Source organism: Bufo bufo, chromosome 7 (assembly GCF_905171765.1).
Source record: "Bufo bufo chromosome 7, aBufBuf1.1, whole genome shotgun sequence".
NCBI classification, from domain to species: Eukaryota; Metazoa; Chordata; class Amphibia; order Anura; family Bufonidae; genus Bufo; species Bufo bufo.
Genome location: NC_053395.1, coordinates 199,444,562 through 199,470,580, shown reverse-complemented (window position 1 = coordinate 199,470,580; position 26,019 = coordinate 199,444,562). Strand labels below are relative to the sequence as shown.

The following is a 26,019-nucleotide window of genomic DNA, read 5'->3' as shown; positions in this document are numbered from 1 at the left end:
AAAAATTATCTGTATAGCGCCACCTGCTGTTTGTTTTTTTCTTATCTCACTGAGAAGGCTACACATGTTCAGTTTCATCCTTAAACTGCCTTCTGAGCTGTGATAGAAAGAGAGCTGCAGCAGAATGGACACACAGCCTGAGCTGCAGCAGAATGGACACACAGCCTGAGCTGCAGCAGAATGGACACACCCCCTGAGCTGCAGCAGAATGGACACACCCCCTGAGTTGCAGCAGAATGGACACACACCCTGAGCTGCAGCAGAATGGACACACCCCCTGAGCTGCAGCAAAATGGACACACCCCCTGAGCTGCAGCAAAATGGACACACCCCCTGAGCTGCAGCAAAATGGACACACCTCTGAACTGCAGCAGAATGGACATACCCCCTGACCTGCAGCAGAATGAACACACCCCCTGAGCTGCAGCAGAATGGACACCCCCCCTGAACTTCAGCAGAATGGACAAACCCCCTGAGCTGCAGCAGAATGGACAAACCCCCTGAGCTGCAGCAGAATGGACACACACCCTGAGCTGCAGCAAAATGGACACCCCCCCCGAGCTGCAGCAGAATGGACACACACCCTGAGCTGCAGCAGAATGGACACACCCCCTGAGCTGCAGCAGAATGGACACACCCCCTGAGCTGCAGCAGAATGGACAAACCCCCTGAGCTGCAGCAGAATGGACACACCCCCTGAGCTGCAGCAGAATGGACACACACCCTGAGCTGCAGCAGAATGGACACACCCCCTGAGCTGCAGCAGAATGGACACACCCCCTGAGCTGCAGCAGAATGGACACACCCCCTGAGCTGCAGCAGAATGGACACACCCCCTGAGCTGCAGCAGAATGGACACACCCCCTGAGCTGCAGCAGAATGGACACACCCCCTGAGCTGCAGCAGAATGGACACACCCCCTGAGCTGCAGCAGAATGGACACACACCCTGAGCTGCAGCAGAATGGACACACACCCTGAGCTGCAGCAGAATGGACACGCCCCTTGAGCTAGAAGGGCCATGAATGGAAAGATCTCTGGATTCACGTGAGGCACAGGCTGATTCTAGCTTTGTTAGAAATAAATTGTCATGTACTAATAATTATTACATAGGCTGTATTACACCATTATTATTTGACAGCTTTTCTGACCAATCATTGGCCATTTACACACACAGATCTTTTGTTATACACACACCAACTATTGGTCTGATTGGATGGAAATTGTGTTGGTGTAATACAGCTCTTAAGGTCCTATTACACCTGCAGATGAAGCCGGCGATTGTCGGGAAGGAAGTGTTTCTTCCTGGCAATCGCCTGCTTTGCTAGAGGAGGAGATTGCTGCTATTACATGCAGCGATCTCCTTCTATGTAGGGGGAGAAGCAATCGCTAATGCCATCGCTCGTCCCCATACTGAAGCACTGTTTGCTAGCAGCAGATTGTAATTACACAGCACAATCTGCTGCCGACAAACGAGGATTTTTAAACCTGCAAAAAAATTCTGATTACCCGATGAATGCCTGTTAGCGATGATCTGAAAGATTATCTTCAGGTGTAATAGGGCCTTTAGTCATGGGATAAACCCTTTAAATGCAACTTAAGCAGACAATAGGAAATAAGTCCATTTGCCTTTTAGTCTGACAATGGGCTCCCTTACCTACAGTTGCCCATAAGGGAAATACCGGTAAAAATAGAGTTTTTCAACATAAATTACTAATAATTTGGTCCCACTGATTACCAAGCAGCAGATCAAATGTTTAAGGGTGTTACCATAGTGGGAGCAAATGACTCTGCAATTGACGGGGAACCCTGTTCCCCATATGAGTAGATCAGTACTATAAATGATGCATCACATGTGGGGGCCCTGTTACAGATTCTGCATTGAGACCCAGCATTAGGTTATTAGCTGTTGGATATGGGATCAGACTACACAGGGTTTGTTTGTAGTCTGTTACCACGGAGACATATACACTCACCTAAAGAATTATTAGGTACACCTGTTCTATTTGTCATTAATGCAATTATCTAGTCAACCAATCACATGGCAGTTGCTTCAATGCATTTAGGGTTGTGGTCTTGGTCAAGACAATCTCCTGAACTCCAAACTGAATGTCAGAATGGGAAAGAAAGGTGATTTAAGCAATTTTGAGCGTGGCATGGTTGTTGGTGCCAGACGGGCAGGTCTGAGTATTTCACAATCTGCTCAGTTACTGGGATTTTCACGCACAACCATTTCAAGGGTTTACAAAGAATGGTGTGAAAAGGGAAAAACATCCAGTATGCGGCAGTCCTGTGGGCAAAAATGCCTTGTGGATGCTAGAGGTCAGAGGAGAATGGGCCGACTGATTCAAGCTGATAGAAGAGCAACGTTGACTGAAATAACCACTCATTACAACCGAGGTATGCAGCAAAGCATTTGTGAAGCCACAACACGCACAACCTTGAGGCGAATGGGCTACAACAGCAGAAGACCCCACCGGGTACCACTCATCTCCACTACAAATAGGAAAAAGAGGCTACAATTTGCACGAGCTCACCAAAATTGGACTGTTGAAGACTGAAAAAATGTTGCCTGGTCTGATGAGTCTCGATTTCTGTTGAGACATTCAAATGGTAGAGTCCGAATTTGGCGTAAACAGAATGAGAACATGTATCCATCCTCTGATGGCTACTTCCAGCAGGATAATGCACCATGTCACAAAGCTCGAATCATTTCAAATTGGTTTCTTGAACATGACAATGAGTTCACTGTACTAAAATGGCCCCCAAAGTCACCAGATCTCAACCCAATAGAGCATCTTTGGGATGTGGTGGAACGGGAGCTTCGTGCCCTGGATGTGCATCCCTCAAATCTCCATCAACTGCAAGATGCTATCCTATCAATATGGGACAACATTTCTAAAGAATGCTATCAGCACCTTGTGGAATCAATGCCACGTAGAATTAAGGCAGTTCTGAAGGCAAAAGGGGGTCCAACACCGTATTAGTATGGTGTTCCTAATAATTCTTTAGTTGAGTGTAGGTCTGTATAGGAGCTGTAGATGCAAAATAGTAGGCATATTTTTAAAGAGACCATTTGCAATGCCATTTAATTTTTCCTTTTAGATGTATTAGAGGGACAAAAATAATTGGTTGCAAGAATGCACATAGGCCTAACATTGTACACTGAAAGAACCCAGCATCCACAATAAATACATCAGTCAAAACAGCCTAAGGATGAAGCGTATCTGAACTTATTTCTAGGAAATTGGCAAGCCAAATCCAAATCCCATTTTCATGGCGATTTTAGAACACAGGGCACAATTACTTCTATATTTATCATGTTACGTTCATAATCTGCCAAAATATTATGCAGGATCTGTAAACATTTACAAGTCAAGGTTGCGATATCTATACACAAAAATAAACAATTTTATACAAGTTATCTATGCTGCCAGTTATCAATAATGCCATGGGCAAAATGTAACCCCCAGTCGCCAAGTGCTGCATCTACCACACCATTGCAAAATCCTTCCCAGATCCCTGCTTGTTGTCTGTGTATGGATGCATTCTTTATATACGGAATCTGTCAGCTTTACTTACATACACTGGCATATACTGTAAAGGACGGAAGAGGATGCTCTGAGCTGTGTCCACCCTACACCAAAATACTTCATAGTCTGGGAAAGCTGGGTAAAAACCCATGTAATGTCAATATAAGGAGTGGGTATGACTGCTGGGACCCTCACTGATCCTCAAGGTAAAGGGCCCACAACACTAGCTAAGGGTTCACATGGTTTACTGCACAGTGACACTCCCGACCAGTGTGACGCCAACACAGCCCTATTCACTTCAGTGGGGCCTTTGCAGTTACTTGACCAGCAAGTGGCCAAAAGCACTGTTCTACAGGAGAAAAGAAGGGACCAGAGTCCTTTCGTTCTCGATAATGGTGAGACCTCCTCGATTATAATGCTAAGGCATATCCGTCAGTATTCCATAACATAGGAAACTCCCTTTAAAAGCCACAATGTAAAATACCTGTTGGTTTGTCGCTGTAATTCTGCAAATCTTTCATTGCATGTCTACAAAAAAAAAATAACTCAACACCGTCCATGTCATCCTTCCTAGATAAATGGCTCCTCGCTATGAATAAAATGACTTAAATTCCCAGACTGTGCGCAAGACTTGATTGTACTTAGTGAGGACGAGCCTCCTTACTGATTTCGACAGTGCTGAAGAGGGCAGGCTTGGTTAGGGCTAAATGTCTCCCGTGGGGTAATTTGAGGTAGCACCATGTCCAACTCAGTTTATCTTTTACAATGTTTGAATAGATGATTTTCTGAAGAGTCATTATCTGTTGAGATTATTGCGATGATTTACGAGCTCGTCAGGCCCACGAAGGCAATACAGCCATTTCCTCAGCAAATAATTCCCATTTTGAGAGAAGTTTCAGCCATGGTGTCAGCAAAGAAACAGCATGGTAACAGGAGGCCAGTAATGAGGCATCTTTCTGCTTTATTGGCTCAGGACAAAGGGCAATCAGATAAAGTGCTTACTTCTCTCCAGCCTTGTCCCCTTGCCTTTGCAGACAGGGGATGGTAATGTTCTTCAAGATGAACTCTGAGCTAAAGTCTTGAAGACATTCTTGTAATTCCTGGGGAAGAAAATGTCTATCATTTTTTTTTTTAAGAATCTGTATAAACCCTTAGGAATTTGTATTGATTTCTCAAGACTTCGCATGAAACAAACGATGACTTCATACTTATAGGACAAGGAGACCAAGGCTTCAGGTTAAATATTGTCTTCTCCTGGGCCACCGCTGTGAACACAAGTAATTCCTAAGCCAAGAATGTGTAAGCGCCACGCCATGATCACAGGACGTTCACCAGTTATCTGGTGACTATAGTTAACGAGTTACCAAGTGTATGTTTTTAGTATCTTAACAAAATAACAAGCTCATTTTTAGGCTTACATCCCCATTCGTAAGTCCAAAGAGGACACATAACCGTCCACAACCTGTCTCCTCCAATACATCCTTGACCTGATCTCTGGTCCTCACACAACATCCTTCTCTACCTACTTCTTATCTGCTCCTCCTACAATCGCTTCCATTTTTCTCCTGTGCTTCCCCTGTACTCTGAAACTCTCTACCTCAACATATCAGACTCTTACCTGCCATCGAAACCTTCAAAAGAAACATTAAAACCCACCTCTTCAGACAAGCCTACAACCTACAGTAATCCTGCTGCAATTATACCGCCATATGAGCAGCTTCTGCCCACATAGATTGTAAGCCCCTGTGGGCAGGGTTCCTTCTGTGCCAGTTTGGAACTTGTCTTGTTCACGCTTACTCTACTTGTTTTGCTTTATGTACATGCAACCCTTTTGATATGTACAGCGCCATGGAATAAATGGCGCTATAATAATATAATAATAATAATAATAATAATAATAATAAGGATTTATGGCTACATTTATACTTCCTAACTTGACGGTCACTCACCATTTTTATGCTGCATTTACACTGCATTTCTGTGGGAAAAAAAAGTTTCCTGGCATATATGTCAAATGTTCACCCAATGGAGGCCAAAACTGTCTTTTTTGGCCTCCATCTAGCTGGGATACATCTTTCTTTTTTTCTTTTCTTTTTTGGAAATTGCACAGGCCACAGTCTATAGTGCACTGGGTGACAATGGCAGCTCATCCCGTATAATCTGCTATTATCAAAGGGAAGGGAGATCCTTTGGGCCGTGTCTGGTCTGCTGTCCTAAGCTACCAACAGTCCATAGTAGAAATGCAATTACTGCAGAGCAATGGCCCTTTTACATTGGCAGATACAGTAGGCAATTATTGGGAACAATACATTCATTCCTGATAATTTCCTGGTCATCAAAGGAGGTGAGATTTGCATTTAAATGTAGCAGTCACCTCCACTGAATGGGGAAGAGTGATCACCACTGTGATCATTTGTTCTCATAGGGAATTATTGTTTCTGGGCAGCAGGTCGCAGTTTACACAGGATAATCTTCTGCCTAGAAACTATGATTTAGGTGACATTCGCAGCTATGCTTTCGCCTGATGAATGAGCGTTTGCAAATTTTTTGGGTGATCGGTGGCACCTTAAGACAGGGCAGTTATCGGGAACGAGCATTCCTAGGAACACCCCTTCCCGATAATTGCCCTGATCATTGCCCTGGTAAAGGGGCCTTAAAGGGAACCAGTGAAAACCAAAATGGCTCCTAAACTGCCCACAGTACCTTACAGGTGATCTGGTTCAGTCATCCAATCTGATCGCTGTAAAGCAACTTTTATTCCGCCACTGGCTGAATGCAAATGAGGACCTTGAGGCCAAGGAGGCAGCGGCTTTCACACTTGAAGTCAAGCTTGCCCTTTGATGGGCTTTCTCGTTTCATGCACGGTTCCTTCTTGAGATGAATGAGGGACTGACACCTTGGGGGGCTGACACCTTGCACCTCTGCCAATCCTCTAATTGGCAATAGCTCCGGAAGCAGACAGCTTTGTAGTGGACGGAGGTCATCACTGCAGAGCTCCTTCTATTGATTTCAATGGGAGCAGTATTAACGCTCCCTGCACTACAGTTGACAGAGCTATGTAGTTCCTACAATGACTTCCAGCGCCGGAGCTACACCCAAACAGCAGATCAGCAGGGGTGCAGGGTGTCAGACCCCTGCCGGACAGTTAGTAATGGCCTATCCTGAGTATAGGCCGTCACAAAATAAAAGCTGGACAATCCCTTTAATTCTTCTATGGATTGTCTTCTATGACCACAGACTAATACATGCAGAAATCTCTGAACTAAAATTGAAATTCCAATTTTCTGGGTAAGAAGTTATTTTTCCTGTGCTCATAAAGTGTCCTGTAGAGAGACGTTGAAGGGCACAGCAGGAGCCTCCGAGCTATTTTAAGGAGAGCGCTCAGTTATGGATATCTTGTGGCGATGCTGCATTTTTAACATTCGTATTTTTAAGAGCTACAGAGAGCAAATCTACGCCGGCCGTTTACAAGTCATCTTAAAGTAAAACATCGGTCACAAAGCCGCAACAGGTCTTCAGGTAGCAAGTGATAGTATCACTTACAAATCATCGTCCCTCAAAGAACAGAGCAAATTCCAGGTTCTTAATCCATCTCTGACCCCAGGTTCACCTTTTTCAATTTTACTAAATTCTTCAGTTTATTAGCACATTTTGAGTTTTTCTAGATATGAGGTTTGTATGTAAAATACCTTGAGCTATAAAAATATATATATACCGTATATATGAATGACTGATACACGTAAAGAAAACATGCTACAATTAATCCTCTTCAGGATGGTGAAAGTTGTATTTTTTAATGGTACCATTTTAGGGAATATAAGTGATACTAACTTTTATTAGAGGGCTTGTCCCACGCAAAATATGATACAGATACAGCGTCTGGATCTGAATACTTTTGTAATTTGCACGTAATTAAAACATTTTGTACAGCTGCTATTTTTCAGTTATTCAATGAAATCTATCTGTAACTCTTTTTTATTTTCTCTGTCTTCCTCAATTGAGGTGGAAGCACATGCTCAGTCCCATTCTTCACCTGCTACCAGCTGCAGCAGACAGGACACGCCCCAGAGAAAGGACCTGATCCTGAGCTGCCAGCTTGAAATAAATGTAGCAGAGCAAATTAATGAATGTGGAGATCTCTGGTACAGGGCTGGTTCTAGCTTTGATAGAAGGAGATTGTCATGTTCTATATGATGTCTGATTCTCATTTTTTTACATTAATTATGGGATAACCCTTTTAAGTTATTTTATGTCTTATTGTTGTTTTATTGCCACTGTTCTCTAAGCAGAATAAATAACAAGTTGCATTTCTTGTACAGGGTATATGGCGACATCATTCACAGGGTCCATTTGATATACGCGCCTAGACGGTTCCCGACACATATGTCAATCATATTCATGGGCTCCCATTCACACAACTGGTATTAGCTATTTTTTTTTTTTTCTGCACAATAGCGTACCTGAGAGGCATTCATCTGAGGTATATGCTGGGAAATCTTCCCGATATATGCTGTTGATGTACAGCGTGAATTATTCCTAAGGACATGGTCACATGTAAAGTAATTTTCTGTCCGGACATACGGATGTCGAAAGCACACGGATCATCCATGTGTTTCCGCATCCGTAGGTCTGTTCCACAAAGAGATACAACGTGTCCTATTCTTGGCCACAAAATGTGGTCAACAGACTCACTGATGTCCATGGGTCAGAAAAAAAATGGATGCAACCGTATTTTGTGAATCAGCGTTTTGCGGACTTTAGTTGTGTGCATAAGGCCATACATTGCAACACATATTTTGATTTGTTCCTGATATAGTATAGGCTTCAGAGCTGAAATCTCCTGACATTTGTTTACAGGCTCAGTGCATCCACAGACTGAGCTGCAGTGATTTGCTTTATAGGGGTGCAATGAGAAGAGTCTGCAACGCACTGATGTATGTCACCTCTGAGTCCATTCACAATTACTACGCCATCCAGCTAAACCTCCCATTTTACACATACATGATTTAGGACATAGTCAGTAAAGGGGTTATCCTGGAAAAGATAATGATGACTTATCCTTAGGATAGGTCATCATTATCACATCAGCCGGGGGTCCAAGTCCCGCCACCCCCGCCCACCGATCAGCTGTTTCAGAAAGCTACTGCGCCGAATGAAGCTATGGCGAGCGATGCAGGCTCCTGGACAGCGCTGTACATCATATAGTGGCCATGCTTGGTATTGCAGCTCATCCCCATTGATTTGAATGGGAATGAGCTGCAACTAGGACACATGACTGATGTACGGTGACGACACCGGCCTAGAAAGAGGCTGCGGCGCTCAGGGAGTATTCTAACAGCTGACTGGTGGGGGTCCTGGGTGTTACACCCCCTCAGATCCGATACTGATGACCTATCCTGAGGATATCTTTTCCTGGATAACCCCTTTTAAGCAATAATTACAACAGTGGATATATATAGGACAAAACCCTATACATTCCTAGAGTTGCTGACATATTTTAAGCCAAGATGCAAATTTATAGCAATGGGGAAAAAAAAGGTGAGTCTTCCTACCCTTTTAATTCTCAAGTCGCTGGGTTGTGGCATGGGTTCTTCAGAGGTATTTTTGTTTCCTGGTTTGAGTCCATCAGAAGAGGGGGCTCCATGCTTCAAGCTGGCATCCTTACTGGATTGATTAAGCAAACTAAGAGGTTTGGTAGTAGAGACCAGTCCTGTACATTGTATTACACTTGTGTGTTTGTTCACAGCCTCCTCCTTGGCCTGAGAGCTTTGGAATATAAAAGGAAGATGCTGGGACAAAACCTGAGGATGTTTTGGCTGGGACTGGAATGGTGAGCGGTTCTGGGAATCGGGAACAAGAGGTAACTGCTGGTGTACGCGTTTCTCCGGCAACTTCTCCGGTTGGTTTCCATCTGGTTTCAGGTCAGGGATGTTATGAATTAGCACCTAAAAAGAAATGAAAGAAATGTCATATTTCTTAAAGAATAATGACATGAATACGCAGCTGTGTTCCTTACTCCGGCCCCGGACTCAGAAATTTTTAGTAAAGTAAAGTAAAAGTGTTCCTGGTTAATCTTTCAGACTGGATTAAAAAATGTAGAAGTCACACGCCCGTATCGATCTGCCACCACTCCTATTCCGATGCATTCCTCTGCTCACTACTTCCTGGCCCCTCTCAACACCGAAATGTGCCAATCACTGGCTGAGTGATCATGTTTCCTGTGTTAAAGGGGTTGTCCCATGAATAATTTTCAAACCAGCACCTGGATCTGAACACTTTTGTAATTGCATGTAATTAAAAACTTAGCATAGTCATTGAGTTATTCAATAAAATGGATCTGTATAGCGCCACCTGCTGTTTGTTTTTTCTTATTTCTTTGACCTGCTCACTGAGATGGCCGCACATGCTCAGTTTCATCCTTCAACTGCCTACTGAGCTGTGATAGGGAGAGCTGAGACACGCCCCCTGAGCTGTGATAGGGAGAGCTGAGACATGCCCCCTGAGCTGTGATAGGGAGAGCTGAGACACGCCCCCTGAGCTGTGATAGGGAGAGCTGAGACACGCCCCCTGAGCTGTGATAGGGAGAAAAGACACTCCCTTTGAGCGGTCAGCTTGATATAAATCTAGGAGAGCAATGAATGGGGAGATCTCTGGATCCATGTGAGGTACAGGGCTGGTTCTAGCTTTGTTAGAAAGAGGTTGTCGTGTACTATATGATGTCTGATTTTCCTTTTTTACATTAGTCATGGGATAACCCTTTTAAAGGTGACCAGGGAGTAGAGACCATGGGTAGGGGAGACCCAGGAAGCATCAGAGCAGAAGCTGCAGGTGATCATAAGGTATGACTTTTTTATATTTTTTAAACTACTCTAAACATTTTAAAAAAATTGTAACTCACTACTGTTCATGGGAATATTTTTTTTTAATATAAAAAAGGTCAAGAAAATGAAGCATTACTCACCTAAACAATCCTTCTCTCTGGCTACAGAGTTGACCTGCCATTTCCTGTGTGTCTAGCTGGTACCAGGAATTAGAGGGCAGCGGCAGAAAGGCAGCGGCAGAAAGGCAGCGGCAGGGGATTGGTGAGGTAATGCTCTTTTTTTAAAAATTGTTAACCCACCCATGTATGTGGTGACAAATTCCCTTTAAAGTCCAGCTGATCATTTGGAATGTTCTATAATCAATTTTAAATTACAATTTTCCAAATTATGCAAACAGAAAGGTCAAGTTTAGTGCAAAAAATAATGACTTATTAATAATAATTTATGGTGCTTTTTCTTTGAATAACTGAATGCCAGTCACAGACCTGGATTAAGACGTTCACTAACAAATGGTAGTGAATTGATTAGCCAATTGGTGCCATCTAAGGAACATTATCAGGGTAATTTGCTACATTCGATATTGATTTGCTTGCTAATAGACCAACACTCAAGAGGCAGTGCTTAGCTTCATGAATTGTCTTTTGAGTGCTATGAGTGAGGGCTACTAGTTTACACTACACATCACTTAAGGCTTCTTTACACGAGACGATGATTGGGGCAATTATCGGGAAGGAGCATTCCTAGGAATACTCCTACCTTGTGTAAGGGTGCAGAGAGATAACTTATTGAACAAGCAAATGCCCATTCATTGGATGAAAGAATCACTGATGGGGACATCTAAATCATTGTTTCTTAGCAGCAATCTGCTGCCCAGAAGCAACGATTCTCTATTGGAATGAATGATCACAGCAACTCTCACCTCCTCTGAATAGCAAGCAATTATTGGGAACTTGATGTATAGGCCCATGTAAAGGGGTCTTTAGACTTTGTTGCAGCAATTTATCAGGAGAGATAAATCGCTGTGAAATCGCTTATAAGCATCTGAGTTCACATTCTAATTGATAACTTGGTAGTTGTTTGTGTGGGACCTAAAGAAGGTCCTGAAGGAGAACCTGTGAACACGTAGAAGCTCCCATAAAACATCACTACTGAATCTCAAGAGTTGTCTCCAATAGCCTATCCCTTCTCGTACTATATGCCCAAGTAGGGGTGTTTGTTAAGCTCTCGGTACCCTCCTTAATATTGGAGAGCCTCATTTACCTTGGCTTTTGGGATCTGCTGACCTCGCATGTCAATTGAAGACAACACAAACTGATTGCATTCAGTAGGTGGCATCTGAATCTTCATTTTCCTGCATTAGCCCCAGCAGATAACAGATTGTTGGTCCTCCAAGCACAGGCAACCCCTTTAAAGTCAATCTCTTGCCACCTAGCTTTTGCAGGAGATTAGACCAACCAACTTTTGGAAGATTACAGGGAGGATATGACCTTGTCTCCAGTGGTCTTAGCATAAGTAATGAGAAGCTGGTTGGCTCCTCTAAGCTCTGCATCCTGCATGACAAAATAGTTTTAACCCAAGTGAGTAGTTTGGAATGTATGGAGCTGAAGTGCAGAGGGTGTCATTATGCCACTGTTCTTAGACAGGTCTGACCAGTAACTCAGAGACTAGACTTTCTTCTATGCATATGAGACCAAACTGAAACATTCCATTCTGTGCATTGGGCAATACGATTTGTACAGTGGGAGATAAGATTTGTACCTTGCTCTTATTTTTAGTTTGTGCTTCACTCTCAGATTCAGAGTCGTCATCATCACTCTCTTCTATGCTTTGGTCATCTTCCTCCAAGTCATCAGAATCACTGCTACTGGCTCCATCACTTGACGTATCGGATGAGGACCCGGAGTCGCTGGAACTGGAACTTTCAACTGTTTTTTTCCTTTGTTTTTGCTGAAGAAAATAATGAAAATAATAAGTGATGTTCTTATCGGAGTTTTTCAACTGCAGTATGCTCATCTTAAAGACTTATTCCCATTGCACACATTTATGAAATACACTGCGTGCAGAATTATTAGGCAAATGAGTATTTTGACCACATCATCCTCTTTATGCATGTTGTCTTACTCCAAGCTGTATAGGCTCGAAAGCCTACTACCAATTAAGCATATTAGGTGATGTGCATCTCTGTAATGAGAAGGGGTGTGGTCTAATGACATCAACACCCTATATCAGGTGTGTATAATTATTAGGCAACTTCCTTTCCTTTGGCAAAATGGGTCAAAAGAAGGACTTGACAGGCTCAGAAAAGTTAAAAATAGTGAGATATTTTGCAGAGGGATGCAGCACTCTTAAAATTGCAAAGCTTCTGAAGCGGGATCATCGAACAATCAAGCGTTTCATTCAAAATAGTCAACAGGGTCGCAAGAAGCGTGTGGAAAAACCAAGGCGCAAAATAACTGCCCATGAACTGAGAAAAGTCAAGCGTGCAGCTGCCAAGATGCCACTTGCCACCAGTTTGGCCATATTTCAGAGCTGCAATATCACTGGAGTGCCCAAAAGCACAAGGTGTGCAATACTCAGAGACATGGCCAAGGTAAGAAAGGCTGAAAGACGACCACCACTGAACAAGACACACAAGCTGAAACGTCAAGACTGGGCCAAGAAATATCTCAAGACTGATTTTTCTAAGGTTTTATGGACTGATGAAATGAGAGTGAGTCTTGATGGGCCAGATGGATGGGCCCGTGGCTGGATTGGTAAAGGGCAGAGAGCCCCAGTCCGACTCAGACGCCAGCAAGGTGGAGGTGGAGTACTGGTTTGAGCTGGTATCATCAAAGATGAGCTTGTGGGGCCTTTTCGGGTTGAGGATGGAGTCAAGCTCAACTCCCAGTCCTACTGCCAGTTTCTGGAAGACACCTTCTTCAAGCAGTGGTACAGGAAGAAGTCTGCATCCTTCAAGAAAAACATGATTTTCATGCAGGACAATGCTCCATCACACGCGTCCAAGTACTCCACAGCGTGGCTGGCAAGAAAGGGTATAAAAGAAGAAAATCTAATGACATGGCCTCCTTGTTCACCTGATCTGAACCCCATTGAGAACCTGTGGTCCATCATCAAATGTGAGATTTACAAGGAGGGAAAACAGTACACCTCTCTGAACAGTGTCTGGGAGGCTGTGGTTGCTGCTGCACACAATGTTGATGGTGAACAGATCAAAACACTGACAGAATCCATGGATGGCAGGCTTTTGAGTGTCCTTGCAAAGAAAGGTGGCTATATTGGTCACTGATTTGTTTTTGTTTTGTTTTTGAATGTCAGAAATGTATATTTGTGAATGTTGAGATGTTATATTGGTTTCACTGGTAAAAATAAATAATTGAAATGGGTATATATTTGTTTTTTGTTAAGTTGCCTAATAATTATGCACAGTAATAGTCACCTGCACACACAGATATCCCCCTAAAATAGCTAAAACTAAAAACAAACTAAAAACTACTTCCAAAAATATTCAGCTTTGATATTAATGAGTTTTTTGGGTTCATTGAGAACATGGTTGTTGTTCAATAATAAAATTAATCCTCAAAAATACAACTTGCCTAATAATTCTGCACTCCCTGTATCTATAGGATATACCACACATCTGATCAGTACAGGTTGCACTTCGGGGACCCATGCCCATGTTGAACCTCATCCAGTCTTGTCCAGTCACAGAATGAATGGAAATGTGGCTCTTTCCAGTCACATCCGGGAGTTAGGGTATGTTCACATATGAAGCAGCAGATCTGGCAGGCTGTTGTGGCAGCGAGCAGCCTGATGGATTTCACCTGATCCGGCATTGCCAATTCCACAGTTCATTGCCCATTGACTATCATGGGGTTTGGCTGCAATCCTGCCGCTTGCTGGCATAAATGCTTTTCCTCATACATGGCCCTCTTTATTAATTGCACCATAAATGCAAATGGTACATGGCTTGCCAAGGAGGAGGCAACCACTGAACTTTCCTTCAGGAGGAGTTTAACTCACCGCTCTGAGTCTCTTGACTCTTCAGAGTCAGAGTGGTCTTTCTCCAGCGTGGTCTCATGACATATGCCTTATCTCTGTACAAAATTATTTTTATAACATGGCGCCATGCCCAATTTCAATGCAAATTAATGACATACACTGAGACCTACACTGTTATGAATGAGTTTCCTTATTTTCCATAGATTTCTAAAGGATTGAAAACTTTTTAAAACCAGTACATTCCAATGTCTGAATATAGCCATACAGAAAGTTTTTGGCTAACTGTTGTAAAACACCATGATAGTCTACATGACAATGGGGGGAAAGTTTTAAGCAAGTTGCATGTTCCATCCATTTTCGACCCAAGGATGGTTGCATGATATCTAAGAGCACTTTTTCTGAGGCATACCATGGTGAAAGGACTATGGCTGTCTTTCCTTTGTGGCACTCTCCATAGAATATTATGACTAATGTCATCACCCCTTAGGCCAAGTTCACACTCCAGTTATTTCTATCAGTTATTGTTAGCCAAAACCAGTAGTGAAGCCTACACAGAGACCAGGTGTAATGTAAAGACCTGCACCTATTCTGTGTTTTTGACCCACACCTGGTTTTGGCTCACACTAACTGATCTGAAAATAACTGGCCAAATAACTGAAGTGTGAACCTAGGCCTTACAGAAACATATTTTGTGTATTTCCGGTGAGCAGACCAAACCTTATCTTTATTCTTTTCACTTCTGCCATCAGATTTGCTTTGCTCCTGGCTGCTTGCACGGCTCCCCGCTCCGGAGCTTGCACTCTTCACCTGTCCTGGACTATTAGTGGTAGTGGTCGATAACACAGAGGTGCAGTTACTGGTCACTAGTGTGGGGCTGGCTCCATTAACAGATCCATTCATACCTATAACTATAAAGAAAACCAAGTTACGATACAGATAAAACCTACAAACGAAGGCCTCATGCACACATTTTCAGTCTGCATCCCATGCGCATTTTTTATGGATCAGATGCGGACCCACTCATTTTAATGGAGTTGCAAAAGATGTGGACAGCACGCGTGTCCTAGTCTTGTCTCTTTTGCGGACAAAAATAGGCATTTTTAACATAGTGCAGGACCTGCAGAAGGGGAAAAGCGGGATGCACACAGACGGTATCCTCAAAAATGGATATGGTCATGTGCATGAGGCCTTAAGAAATGGGAACATACTGTAAAACAGAAAATAAAAAAGCTACATAAAAGAACGAGAAATATACTGAGTGCAATTACATGTACATTCTGCTGTGTAAAGAAATAAATAAAATGTACCCAAGACAAACACTAATTACATACATCTAGCTTAACTAATAACTGTAATTAGCATAGTAACAAGTGGCTGATGGATCAGTGATAACTGTAATTATAATGAAGGTTTATTTTATTAAAACCCCCACATCATCAAGTCCAAGGATTGACACAGAGTCTCCACCCAACCAAGACACTTGCACATATCATGCCGTACCCTTCTCGGTTCCTCCACGGTTGTTCTTCCCAGCACCTCGCAGATGAAAGGAGGAGTCATGATTCTGGGATGGGGGAGTAAATATGGGTGGGATTCCAAGCAACGGGGGGAAAAAAGCAGCGCGGGTGTGCGGATCTGTCGCTCTCCACCATTCTGCACCTCGGTAAAAGGGAAATCTTGTGGTTACATGTATCACATGGAAATCATAGACAGTGCATAAGTCATTTAAAATATACCATGGAGCTGATAGAGCCTCACTGGACCCTTCACTGTCAGACAAACAAGGCAGCCATTTTGCAATAATGAGAATAAAAAAAAACCACTTAGGAACTAGCGTATAACATGTGATAATGATAACCTGCACTGAATAAGCACAGTTAGCATATGGCAGACTTCGGGTTGTTGATGGTGCAGTAAGTAATTGAGATGAAGCTACTGTAGAAGTGACAAGCAATATGGTGGCCCTAGGACCTGCATGACTTTGATAGCAACAAGTTAAGGCCCTGCTTGCTCTGCTTATTCCCATGGCCGGACCCTCACCAGTGGACGACATGAAAGAGGAGGCCTCATTGAAAAGTTCAAAATAGTGTCGGGACAAAACCACTGGGCCAATTTCCCACCACCTTGTTCACTGCAAACAATTCATAGCCACCCATGTAAGCACAGTGGATGAGACCAACCAGGGATAGGATGGACACCCTTTCTCTAAGGTCACCGTATAGCACGACATGGACTACTTCTATGGTAGGTATGCCTTTGACACCACTGATTGCTATTTTATGACATCAATACCTGGCTATTATGTTAAAAACAAAATTTGTATAAAAAAAACAAAAAAAAAACACATATAGCTAAGACCTGGAGTTTATAGCACTGTGGCCTCCAGAAACCAATCCAGAAAACTTCTAGGGCCCATTACTTTATCCCCAAGCAAGGACTAAAAAGACAAGCAAGTAAGAAAATCCACACGAAGCGGGTTGTGATGACTTGGCATGTTTTATTTTATTATTACATCAGTAAGTAAGTTTCCTGCTGATATTCCAGGAATGGATGCGTTATAACGGCTCGTGATTTGTGACACCCTAATAGAGCCTGAGTGCTTTTCTATGCAGAATCTGGACAGAGAGAGATCACAATTTCCATAATAATTTTTTTTTTGTGTGCGCTAAAATAGGCCGGCAATGACTGATGATCAGGGCTGGGGTGTTACACAAGACACCTCTGAGGCTTTCTGTACATATAAAGGAGGAGAACAGTATAGCGCATAGATTCTGCCACTGTACAAAGCCTATTAGTATGAGGCTGTAGATTACACTATATACAATGGCTCCCTAAAGGGTAGTACATACTCAATGATTTCAAATGTCTTTGGAGAACGGCGGTAACAAGTACCATTCATTTTCTCCAAAGAGGACGAAATAAGTAGCAACAACAGCTGGAGATTTGATAGCTTCAGAGATTGTGTGTGTAAAACCTCTAGGGTGCCCGCGGCACAACATAATATGCCCTCCGAGGTAGAACAACATCTCCGTGTATAACTAAACTTTCTTATATAACTTATCAAACTAAAATAAGCTGTCTCAGAGGATGCAAGAAAAAGACTTCTCCTGGGTAAGCGATACTAAAATTTTCATGCTTCTTACAAGGTTCAAGACGACTTCTCATGCCGAATAGGAAGGATATTTTTAGGACGTCGGCTTCGATTTGCAGGAATCTGCTAATCAAAATGTTCTCATGTGAGGCAAATAATACTCTCTCTTAATTCTACTTATCCCTTTCGTACTAAATCTACAGAATCCTAGTTAGTAATTTCTTACACATATATATCGTTTTTTGACCCATTGCAGCCGCCTTAGGGATTGTGTCGTAGAGTCGGAAGATTTACCATTCAGCGGTTTCAGAAAGTCATATCAGCAGTCACCCAGCTTTTACCCCTGACCTCTCAAAATTTTACCTACCTAACAAGCAAAAAGGGTACCTCACCAGTAGGTTAAAGGGGTTTTCCCATCTCAGACAATGGGGGTGTAACACCCCAGAGTGGTGTTACCACTCCTTCACCTTGCTACTGTCTTTATTGGTCTAACCTCATGTCATCTGGTGCATTTTATTCCAGGTCCTCCACAATGTGCATTCCTAATCTGTTGGTAACTGTTATGTTCAAATGCGGCAGGTGGCAGCAAATATGGCAGAGATATCTTAGATAGAATGGAACCTTCCATTCCATTCTAACCCCCATCTGGAGAGAAGTGGGCGAGTCCCACTTCCTGCAGGAAGTGTGGAGACCAGTTCTAGTCAGTCTAGCTTACCCCCTTGCTAGGGGAGGGATGTACTGGGGCACATCTCTGCTGGATGTGCCCAAGCCAGCCAGAGCACCCTCAGCTCTGCTGGCCATGGAGGCCAAAGCTTAGAGCCTCCCTGGCCTAATCTAGAGACAGACCATACAAAGAGAAGTGCAGCATACAAGAAGAAGCAAAGTTATACAGTCAGCCTGTCAGTACAGCAGAGCCAGAGAGAAACAGATGTAGCAGAGTCGAGTTTGCCTGCCAGTTTAATGCTAAAGCCTGCTGGGACCAAGACAAAGTTTTTGAGAACGTTTACTCAAGTAAAGCTGCTGTTCAACTACATACAAGGTCTGGATTCAATCTTTCTTTCAAATCCCTCAGCTATTCCCCCTATTTATTGCTTCGGAGCCAAAGCCTGAGGTCCAGCCATATCCAGGTAGGAGCACTGTGATACATAAAAATACATTTTAGGCCGCAACATACCACTTGGCATTTCCAACACCTGGGACGAGTTTTTATATAGAGGGCCCTAGGGGGAGGCCGCCCGTTGCAGGGGCATATCACTAAGATTTGCCCCTATTGTCTGATAGGTGTGGGTCCCCCCTCTGGGACCTACAACGAGAACTGAGCAGGAAGAGCTGTGGCTGGAGGTCCCTGGATTTCCCAGGATCCGTCCACCAGCAAGCGCTGCTCCTATAGAAGTGAATGGGAGCGCACCGTGCACACGTGGCCCCTGCTCCCGTTCATTTCTATGGGAAAGACGGAAATAGCCGAGCCAGTGCTCAGCTATTTTCGGTGGCCCCATAGAAATGAATGGAGGCCGGCTGCGCATGCGCAGTGCGCCCTCCATTCATTTCCCCGCTCCATTCTCATTGTAGGTGCGGTTCCCAGAGGTGGGACCCACACCTATCAGACAATGGGGGCATATGCTTTAAACAATGTAGGGAGCATAGGCTTCGCTACAGGGGGGTAAGGGGGGACCATTGCCCTAGGTTATTCCTTGCCCCCCCGCTGATTCCCCTTTAAAACGCTGGCTGTCGCCTGTCAGTTTTGCCAAACTGAAAGTACTGCCCATGCTGCCCACCTGCTTCACTACGGGCTCCTCGGCAGCCAAGTGAATCTTCCCCCGCCCACCTCAGCTGCTATTGGCTGGGAGTGAGAGGGCAGCACTGCCATTGGCTGCCTGTGTATTTCAGCCTAGCAGGGCCTGCAGAGGCAGAAAAGAATGCGGCTTGGGGATTTAACATCAGGAAACATCGTTGCGCGCCCCTCCCCCTGCCACCACGCCTAGAGAAAGAAGGCACAAGGACAGAGCACATCAGAACTGTTAGTACCTTTTCTATCTGCGATGCACCCCTGACCAGCGCCCCCTGCGTTACATGCACCCCTGACTAGCGCACCTTGCGTTACAAGCACCCCTGACTAGCGCACCTTGCGTTACAAGCACCCCTGACTAGCGCACCTTGCGTTACACGCACCCCTGACCGCTGCACTCTGCGTTACATGCACCTCTGACTGCCGAATTCTGCGTTACAAGCAGACGTCAGGAGAAGTGAACAATATAGGACAACATATATAAACGGAAAATGCAAATGTGATCGCACACTACATCCAGCACTCTGCCCTCCATGCTGGATGAGACATTGGTTTATATTTTGGCCAAAGCATAGTAAGCCACTCACCGCGTCAAGGTCGTCTCATGAGTGGTCCCTAACTCTTGTTCCTACCTGTTCATGGGCCATGACAGTAATGGCACCGGACGGGGTTACAAGCAAAGTGTACTTGGCTTGCATGCTGACCTGCATTCCCTGGATTTTATGTGGCTGTCATGGCCCATGAACAGGTAGGAACAAGAGTTAGGGACCACTCATGAGACGACCTTGACGCGGTGAGTGGCTTACTATGCTTTGGCCAAAATATAAACCAATGTCTCATCCAGCATGGAGGGCAGAGTGCTGGATGTAGTGTGCGATCACATTTGCATTTTCCGTTTATATATGTATTTTGCCATAGTGATCTGCACCTACAGGCAGGTTGTGCTGACCCAACCCCTTATTTTTTTCTTTATAGGACAACATAGCTGATTTGAAAAAAATTCTCCAATTCAGCTCACTTTCCTATTCAGTTATGTTGTCCTAGATTGTTCCCTTCTCCAAACTCTTCACCTTTTTGTGAATAAGCCTGTGAGCGTCTGTTCATTGGTCTTCTTTAGTGACATATTTAACCGTGGGATTATTTACACAGACCTGGTGTTTTCTGAAACTGCTTTAAACTATAAGGCCTCTTTCACACAGACGTCGCTTGTGAGGGCCGGACAAGATGCGGGTGCGTTGCGGGAAAATGCGCGATTTTTCCGCCCGATTGCAAAGCGTTTAATGCGTTTTGCACACGCGTGAGAAAAATCCGCATGTTTGGTACCCAGACTCGAACCCGGACTTCTTCATAGAAGTTCGGGTTTGGGATCGGTGTTGTGTAGATTTTATTATTTAATACAGAATGCTAATTAAATTAGGGATGGAGGGGTTTAAAAATAAAAAAAATTAACTCACCTCATCCATTTGTTCGCGCAGCCCGGCTTGTCTTCTTTCTTCTTCTTTGAGGACCTGGGACGTCACTGCGCTCATCACATGGTCCGTCACATGGTCCATCACCATGGTGATTGACCATGTGATGAGCGCAGTGACGTCACCAAAGGTCCTTTTCGTCTCAGGTCCTCAAAGAAGAAGAAAGAAGACAAGCTGGGCTGCGCGAACAAGTGGATGAGGCGAGTTTAATTATTATATATTTTTTTTAACCCCTCCATCCCTAATTTACTTAGCATTCTGCATTAAGAATGCTATTATTTTCCCTTATAACCATGTTATAAGGGAAAATGATAAAGATCGGGTCCCCATCCCGATCGTCTTCTAGCAACCATGCGTGAAAATCGCACCTCATCCGCACTTGCTTGCGGATGCTTGCGATTTTCACGCAGCCTCATTCACTTCTATGGGGCCTGCGTTGCGTGAAAAACGCACAATATAGAGCATGCTGCGATTTTCACGCAACGCACAAGTGATGCGTGAAAATCACCGCTCATGTGCACAGCCCCCATTGGAGTGAATGGGTCCGGATTCAGTGCGGGTGCAATGCGTTCACCTCACGCATTGCACCCGCGCGAAATACTCGCCCCATGTGAAAGGGGCCTAAAGAAAAGTTTTCGAGAGGGTTTCTCTCTTTCTCAGGTCTGAAACAATACCGAGGAAGAAAGGAAAACTCTTGAAAGCTTGTCTTTTAAGTATTAGGTTAGTACAATAAAAAAGGTATCCCTGCATACCGCAATACTCTCGTATTTTGTAATCTTATTTATATATACTTATTTCATTTTTTTCAGTAGTGGTGAAAATTATTAGTGCCCCCCCCATTTTTGACTGTGGTATCTTATGTATTTTTTTCTTATATAAAGTCAAGAAGACCTGACTCAGCAGTGGCAGAAGTCTTATTATTACAGCAGCAATTGACTTCCATTTGAAAGCTTCTGTACGGCTATACGGGGTAGACTGAGAGTAGTCTGAGCCCTTGGAAAAAAGAGCAATTGGTTCCTATTGGGGGCCCTGAATTTAAAGTAAAATGTGTGCTGATGGTCAATGGGCTCCCTGGCACTTGTAGCCTATGGTACAATTTGACCATTTTGTGCTTCGGTTTTAAGACGGACATACACATAAAAGCCATAATGAATCTGCAGCAAAATCTGTTGCACATTTGCAGCAAACAACAAACCTGCTTATCTATGTATACTGGTTGTATAGTATGTATACTATGCTGGAATCTGAAAGAGCTGGGTGACAACATCTGTGGGATGCAATACAAGAACTGGACATGGGGCACAGAGGTTTATCTGCATGCTACAAGGATGATGACAATAAAGAGCAGGAACACAACAGGGTTATATATGATTGCCTCGTGGTGACCGGCATTGCTCTGCAGGCGCTCATTTAAAATCCGAACTGCAGGAGCTGAAAGCATCAACTCCTCGTGTCGTTTTATGTCCTATGTCCGCAGATTAACAAAGCCGACTAAGCAGCTAAACTATATTCAGAGAGGTCAGTATGTAATTCAGGTAAGTGCAAGAAATCAAAGAAGATAATACACATGACAAATACAATGTGATAGTAAGAACAGCAGCATGTTAGGGCTCATTCAGACAGCCGTAAGTGTTTTGCGCTCTGCAAAAAAAACACGGATACCGGCCATGTGCCTTCCGCATTTTGAGGAACGCACATGGCCAGCGCTATATAGAAATGCCAATTCTTGTCCGCGACATGCTCTATATCATTTGCAGGGAATGGTGTGCTGTCCGCATCTTTTGCAGCCCCATTGAAATGAATGGGTCCGCACCCGTTCTGCAAGATTGCGGAACGGATGTGGACCCGTACATACGGCTGTCTGAATGAGCCCTTACTCAACAATTTAGCAGGATTAACTCATAAAAAAATAAATTTAAGGGTTTGTCCAAGTTATTTCCAAAATTATCCCCATTCCAGCAAAGGCTATAAAGTAAATAATCACCCTATACTGTTCCATATTATGACCATCTAGGCACCGCATGTGCTATATTGTGGTGGCTCCGTGGGGTACGGTATTCTCCCCAGAAGCAATGCTCCCAAGGCAGAATATCTTTGTAAGGCTGCTTTAAGACAACCATGATACAAGTGCTTTTCTGGCCATTTTACAAACTTAATCCTTCCCGTGGTTCATTAGAACAAGAGTCAGCACCTCCAGGTCCGGTGAACTGTGAGAGTACCGAGTGTTGTCTTTGTCCCCTTAATAACCTGCTCCCCCTCCCTGCATAATGACCTATGCACAGGTCACAGAGCATTCCCACAACATTCTCCAATAGAAGTCAATGAACACCTGCACAGCACGGTGGTGCAGCGCTGGGGTCCTAGGTTCGAATCCAACCATGTACAACATCTGCATGGAGTTTGTACGTTCTCCCTGTGATTGCGTGGGTTTCCTACGGGTTCTCCGGTTTCCTACCACACTCCAAAGACGTACTGATAGGGGACTTAGAATATGAGCCCCATTGGGGACAGCTGGATGCTAATGTCTGTAAAGTGCTGCGGAATATGTCAGCGCTATATAAGTGCGTAAAATAAATAAATAAAATCAGATTAGGAAAAAGTAGTAAAAAGTATAATAGTAAAAGATATTGCTGATACTATTCCTTTTAAGGGAGCTGTAATAGCAGGAGTATTCGTCACCCGGCTTACCAGAGACAGATGATGGAATTAAGAAACAGCAGATGTGACAGCAGATGACTCGTGGGCTTTATTTTAGGTGTAAATTTGCTTTAAAAGTGTATTCTAGCCATAATCCCATGGATAAGGGTAAAATTATTATATTAATTGTGGTCTGACCACTGGGATTCTTATATGCGATGGATATGGGGGACCCTTGTTCCCCTATCACGACAGCTGTATTAGGGCAGAGATGTATCTAGTAGTAGCGGAGAATTCACACTGCTGCTGCATACAGCTCTACAGCGAGTTCAGAAACAGCCACGTTATATGTTAATGGCTGGAGTACCCCTTTGCTTATCTAGACCAGTGTTTCCCAACCAGTGTGCCTCCAGCTGTTGCAAAACTACAACTCCCAGCATGCCCGGACAGCCGGGCATGCTGGGAGTTGCAGTTTTGCAACAGCTGGAGGCACACTGGTTGGGAAACACTGATCTAGACCACCAGAGGTTACAAAAAAGTGTTGGTATTATTATATACCATGATATTGAGCGATATTATATACTAAAATGTTTAGTTTCAGTATTTACCTGGGAAATGTGCTAACTGGGGATGTGCTGCTAAGGCTGTGGGTGCACCAAGCGTTCCCAAACCACCAAATTCGGAATGTCCTGAGCTGGCTGCGTGCAGGCCGAAAACTGGGTGGCTGATCATTGGAAAGGCACTGGACAGATTGAATGGTTGATCTCCAGAAGCTCTGAACAAGTGTCCTAGAAAAGCAGAGAGAAATACACCCATTAATTAATATCGTCGCACACAAGTAAATACATTTAAGCCCATCTCCACCATCCACCATGGCTACCAAGTCCAGGGACCTCGATAGTCAACATACACATAGGCATTACTTCCAACTAACCGGGAAATTGCCAGTTTAAAAAAGTTGTATTAGAAAAGTATGGGGTTTTTTTCCCCAGAAACAGCGCCACTCTTGTTTGTGGGTTGTGACTGGGATTGCTGCTTAGGCCCTTTCAAAAACAGATGGTTTTCCTAATCTCTTACAACTCTTTCAAAACATTATTCTTTAATCCCGCAACTTGAATTCCCCTTTAATAGTGAATTAAATGGGTCTCATCACAGACAACCTCTTTAATCTGAGTGAGATCCCAGGTAAACAGCCGATTTTGCCAGGGAAAGCGGTTGCTCATTTCCCCTACAGCGGCCTCTACAGGAGAAATATAGTATTACATGTGGCCATTCAAAGTAAATGCATGAGTCCACCACTGAGAAAACCAAGGACTCCATTCCATGACGCTATTATGCCCTAAGAGTATGAACAATGGAAAACCCCTGTAATAAATCAATTTTTACTGCTAAAAAAAATATTTTGCCAGCCGAACCTGCCTAACTTCCCGATAGTGTCCATCATATTTTTATTTCTTACCGAGTGGAAGCAGTACAAACCCAGACACTACTCGTGCAGAAAGATTTTTCCACCTTTTCCAATGTGCAATATTACAAAATAGGGATTCGATACTTAAGAACACAGGGATGTAATCTACAGATTTAATAGGATTAAACATTCATTGTCTTGAATGCGTGCCAAGTGTGCTGAGGTTATAGTTTATTATACAATATGCCAGATAAGCATGCTGGGAATTGAAGCTCATTGTCTAAAATGCGAAGGAAAATGCTTGCATGGCAGGCTGAAAGGAGCAGGCTAAGAAGAGCTGTAGGCTACTAATATTTTGCTTTATATTCTATATACCATTTTGAAGAAACCAATGAATTTCCTGCTTTTGGGGGATTACCATAAAACCTAACCTACAAACAGGAACTAGCATGCTGGGACCTGTTGTTCCCTAGCGTATGGCGAGCCGCTCAGAGACATGCCTTGTAGCTTCTGAACTCCGGTCTAAAAGCTCTTGTATATACTTGGATCTACCACCTATGGGGTAATTTATTAAGACCAGCATTTTAGACACCTGTCCTAATATCCCATATAGCTGGCGGTGGATCCGCCAAAGTTATGAAGAGGCGCCAGCCTCTACTTAACTTCGGCGTATCCAGCGCCGATCCAAATGTAAGCCAGCTTCCTTGCTGGCTTACATTTAGACAATTTTTTACTTCAAAAACAGGCATAGAAAATAATGAATGAGACAGGCCTTCCGGCCCGTCCCCTTTGTTGTCCACGTCTCGTCCACTTTTTTAGACCCGGCTTGAGCGGAGAAAAGTCGCAGAATAACCTTTGAGCCGCAATCTGCGCCAGAAATACGCCTAATATAGGCGTATTTCTGATAGTAAATGACCCGCTATGTTCACACTTGCGTGATGGAAGACACAACTCAAGGTCTGTCATAGGATGGATACTACCATGGATAATTCCAGCCTGGTGTCTATCTATTGCTTTGATGGGAAGTGTGATGGAGCCTCCAACACAGATGTGAAGAGAGACGAATTAATAATTGTCGAAAGTATCACAAACTGAATAATATTACAAACTGATAAACTAAAAAGTAAAATAAAAAGTATAACACTACCATGCAGAGCAGCATCACATTGTATAGGATCTATAGAAAATAGACAGATAGTCAGCACCTTCTGATACTTCTGCTGCAAACACCTCAGCTGAAACCGGGGCAACCCCTTTATAATAACATCTACCGTGC

The 26,019-nt window shown here is 43.7% G+C and overlaps 1 protein-coding gene across 18 annotated transcripts in view; it reads right to left on the bottom strand.

Moving 5' to 3' along the window:
* The window catches only part of BAZ2B (bromodomain adjacent to zinc finger domain 2B), a 312,108-nt gene that overhangs the window by 69,576 nt on the left and 216,513 nt on the right, over positions 1-26,019 (bottom strand). For 12 of the 18 annotated variants that reach the window (XM_040441910.1, XM_040441913.1, XM_040441909.1 and 9 more), the window contains 5 exons: positions 23,944-24,123; positions 15,853-16,005; positions 15,070-15,260; positions 12,112-12,300; positions 9,085-9,477 (listed from right to left, as the gene is read on the bottom strand). In XM_040441910.1, coding sequence (XP_040297844.1) covers positions 9,085-9,477; positions 12,112-12,300; positions 15,070-15,260; positions 15,853-16,005; positions 23,944-24,123 — 1,106 coding nt within the window. The remainder of the gene's footprint in view (positions 1-9,084; positions 9,478-12,111; positions 12,301-15,069; positions 15,261-15,852; positions 16,006-23,943; positions 24,124-26,019) is intronic. The other 6 variants (XM_040441927.1, XM_040441915.1, XM_040441917.1 and 3 more) reach the window with 1 other exon arrangement.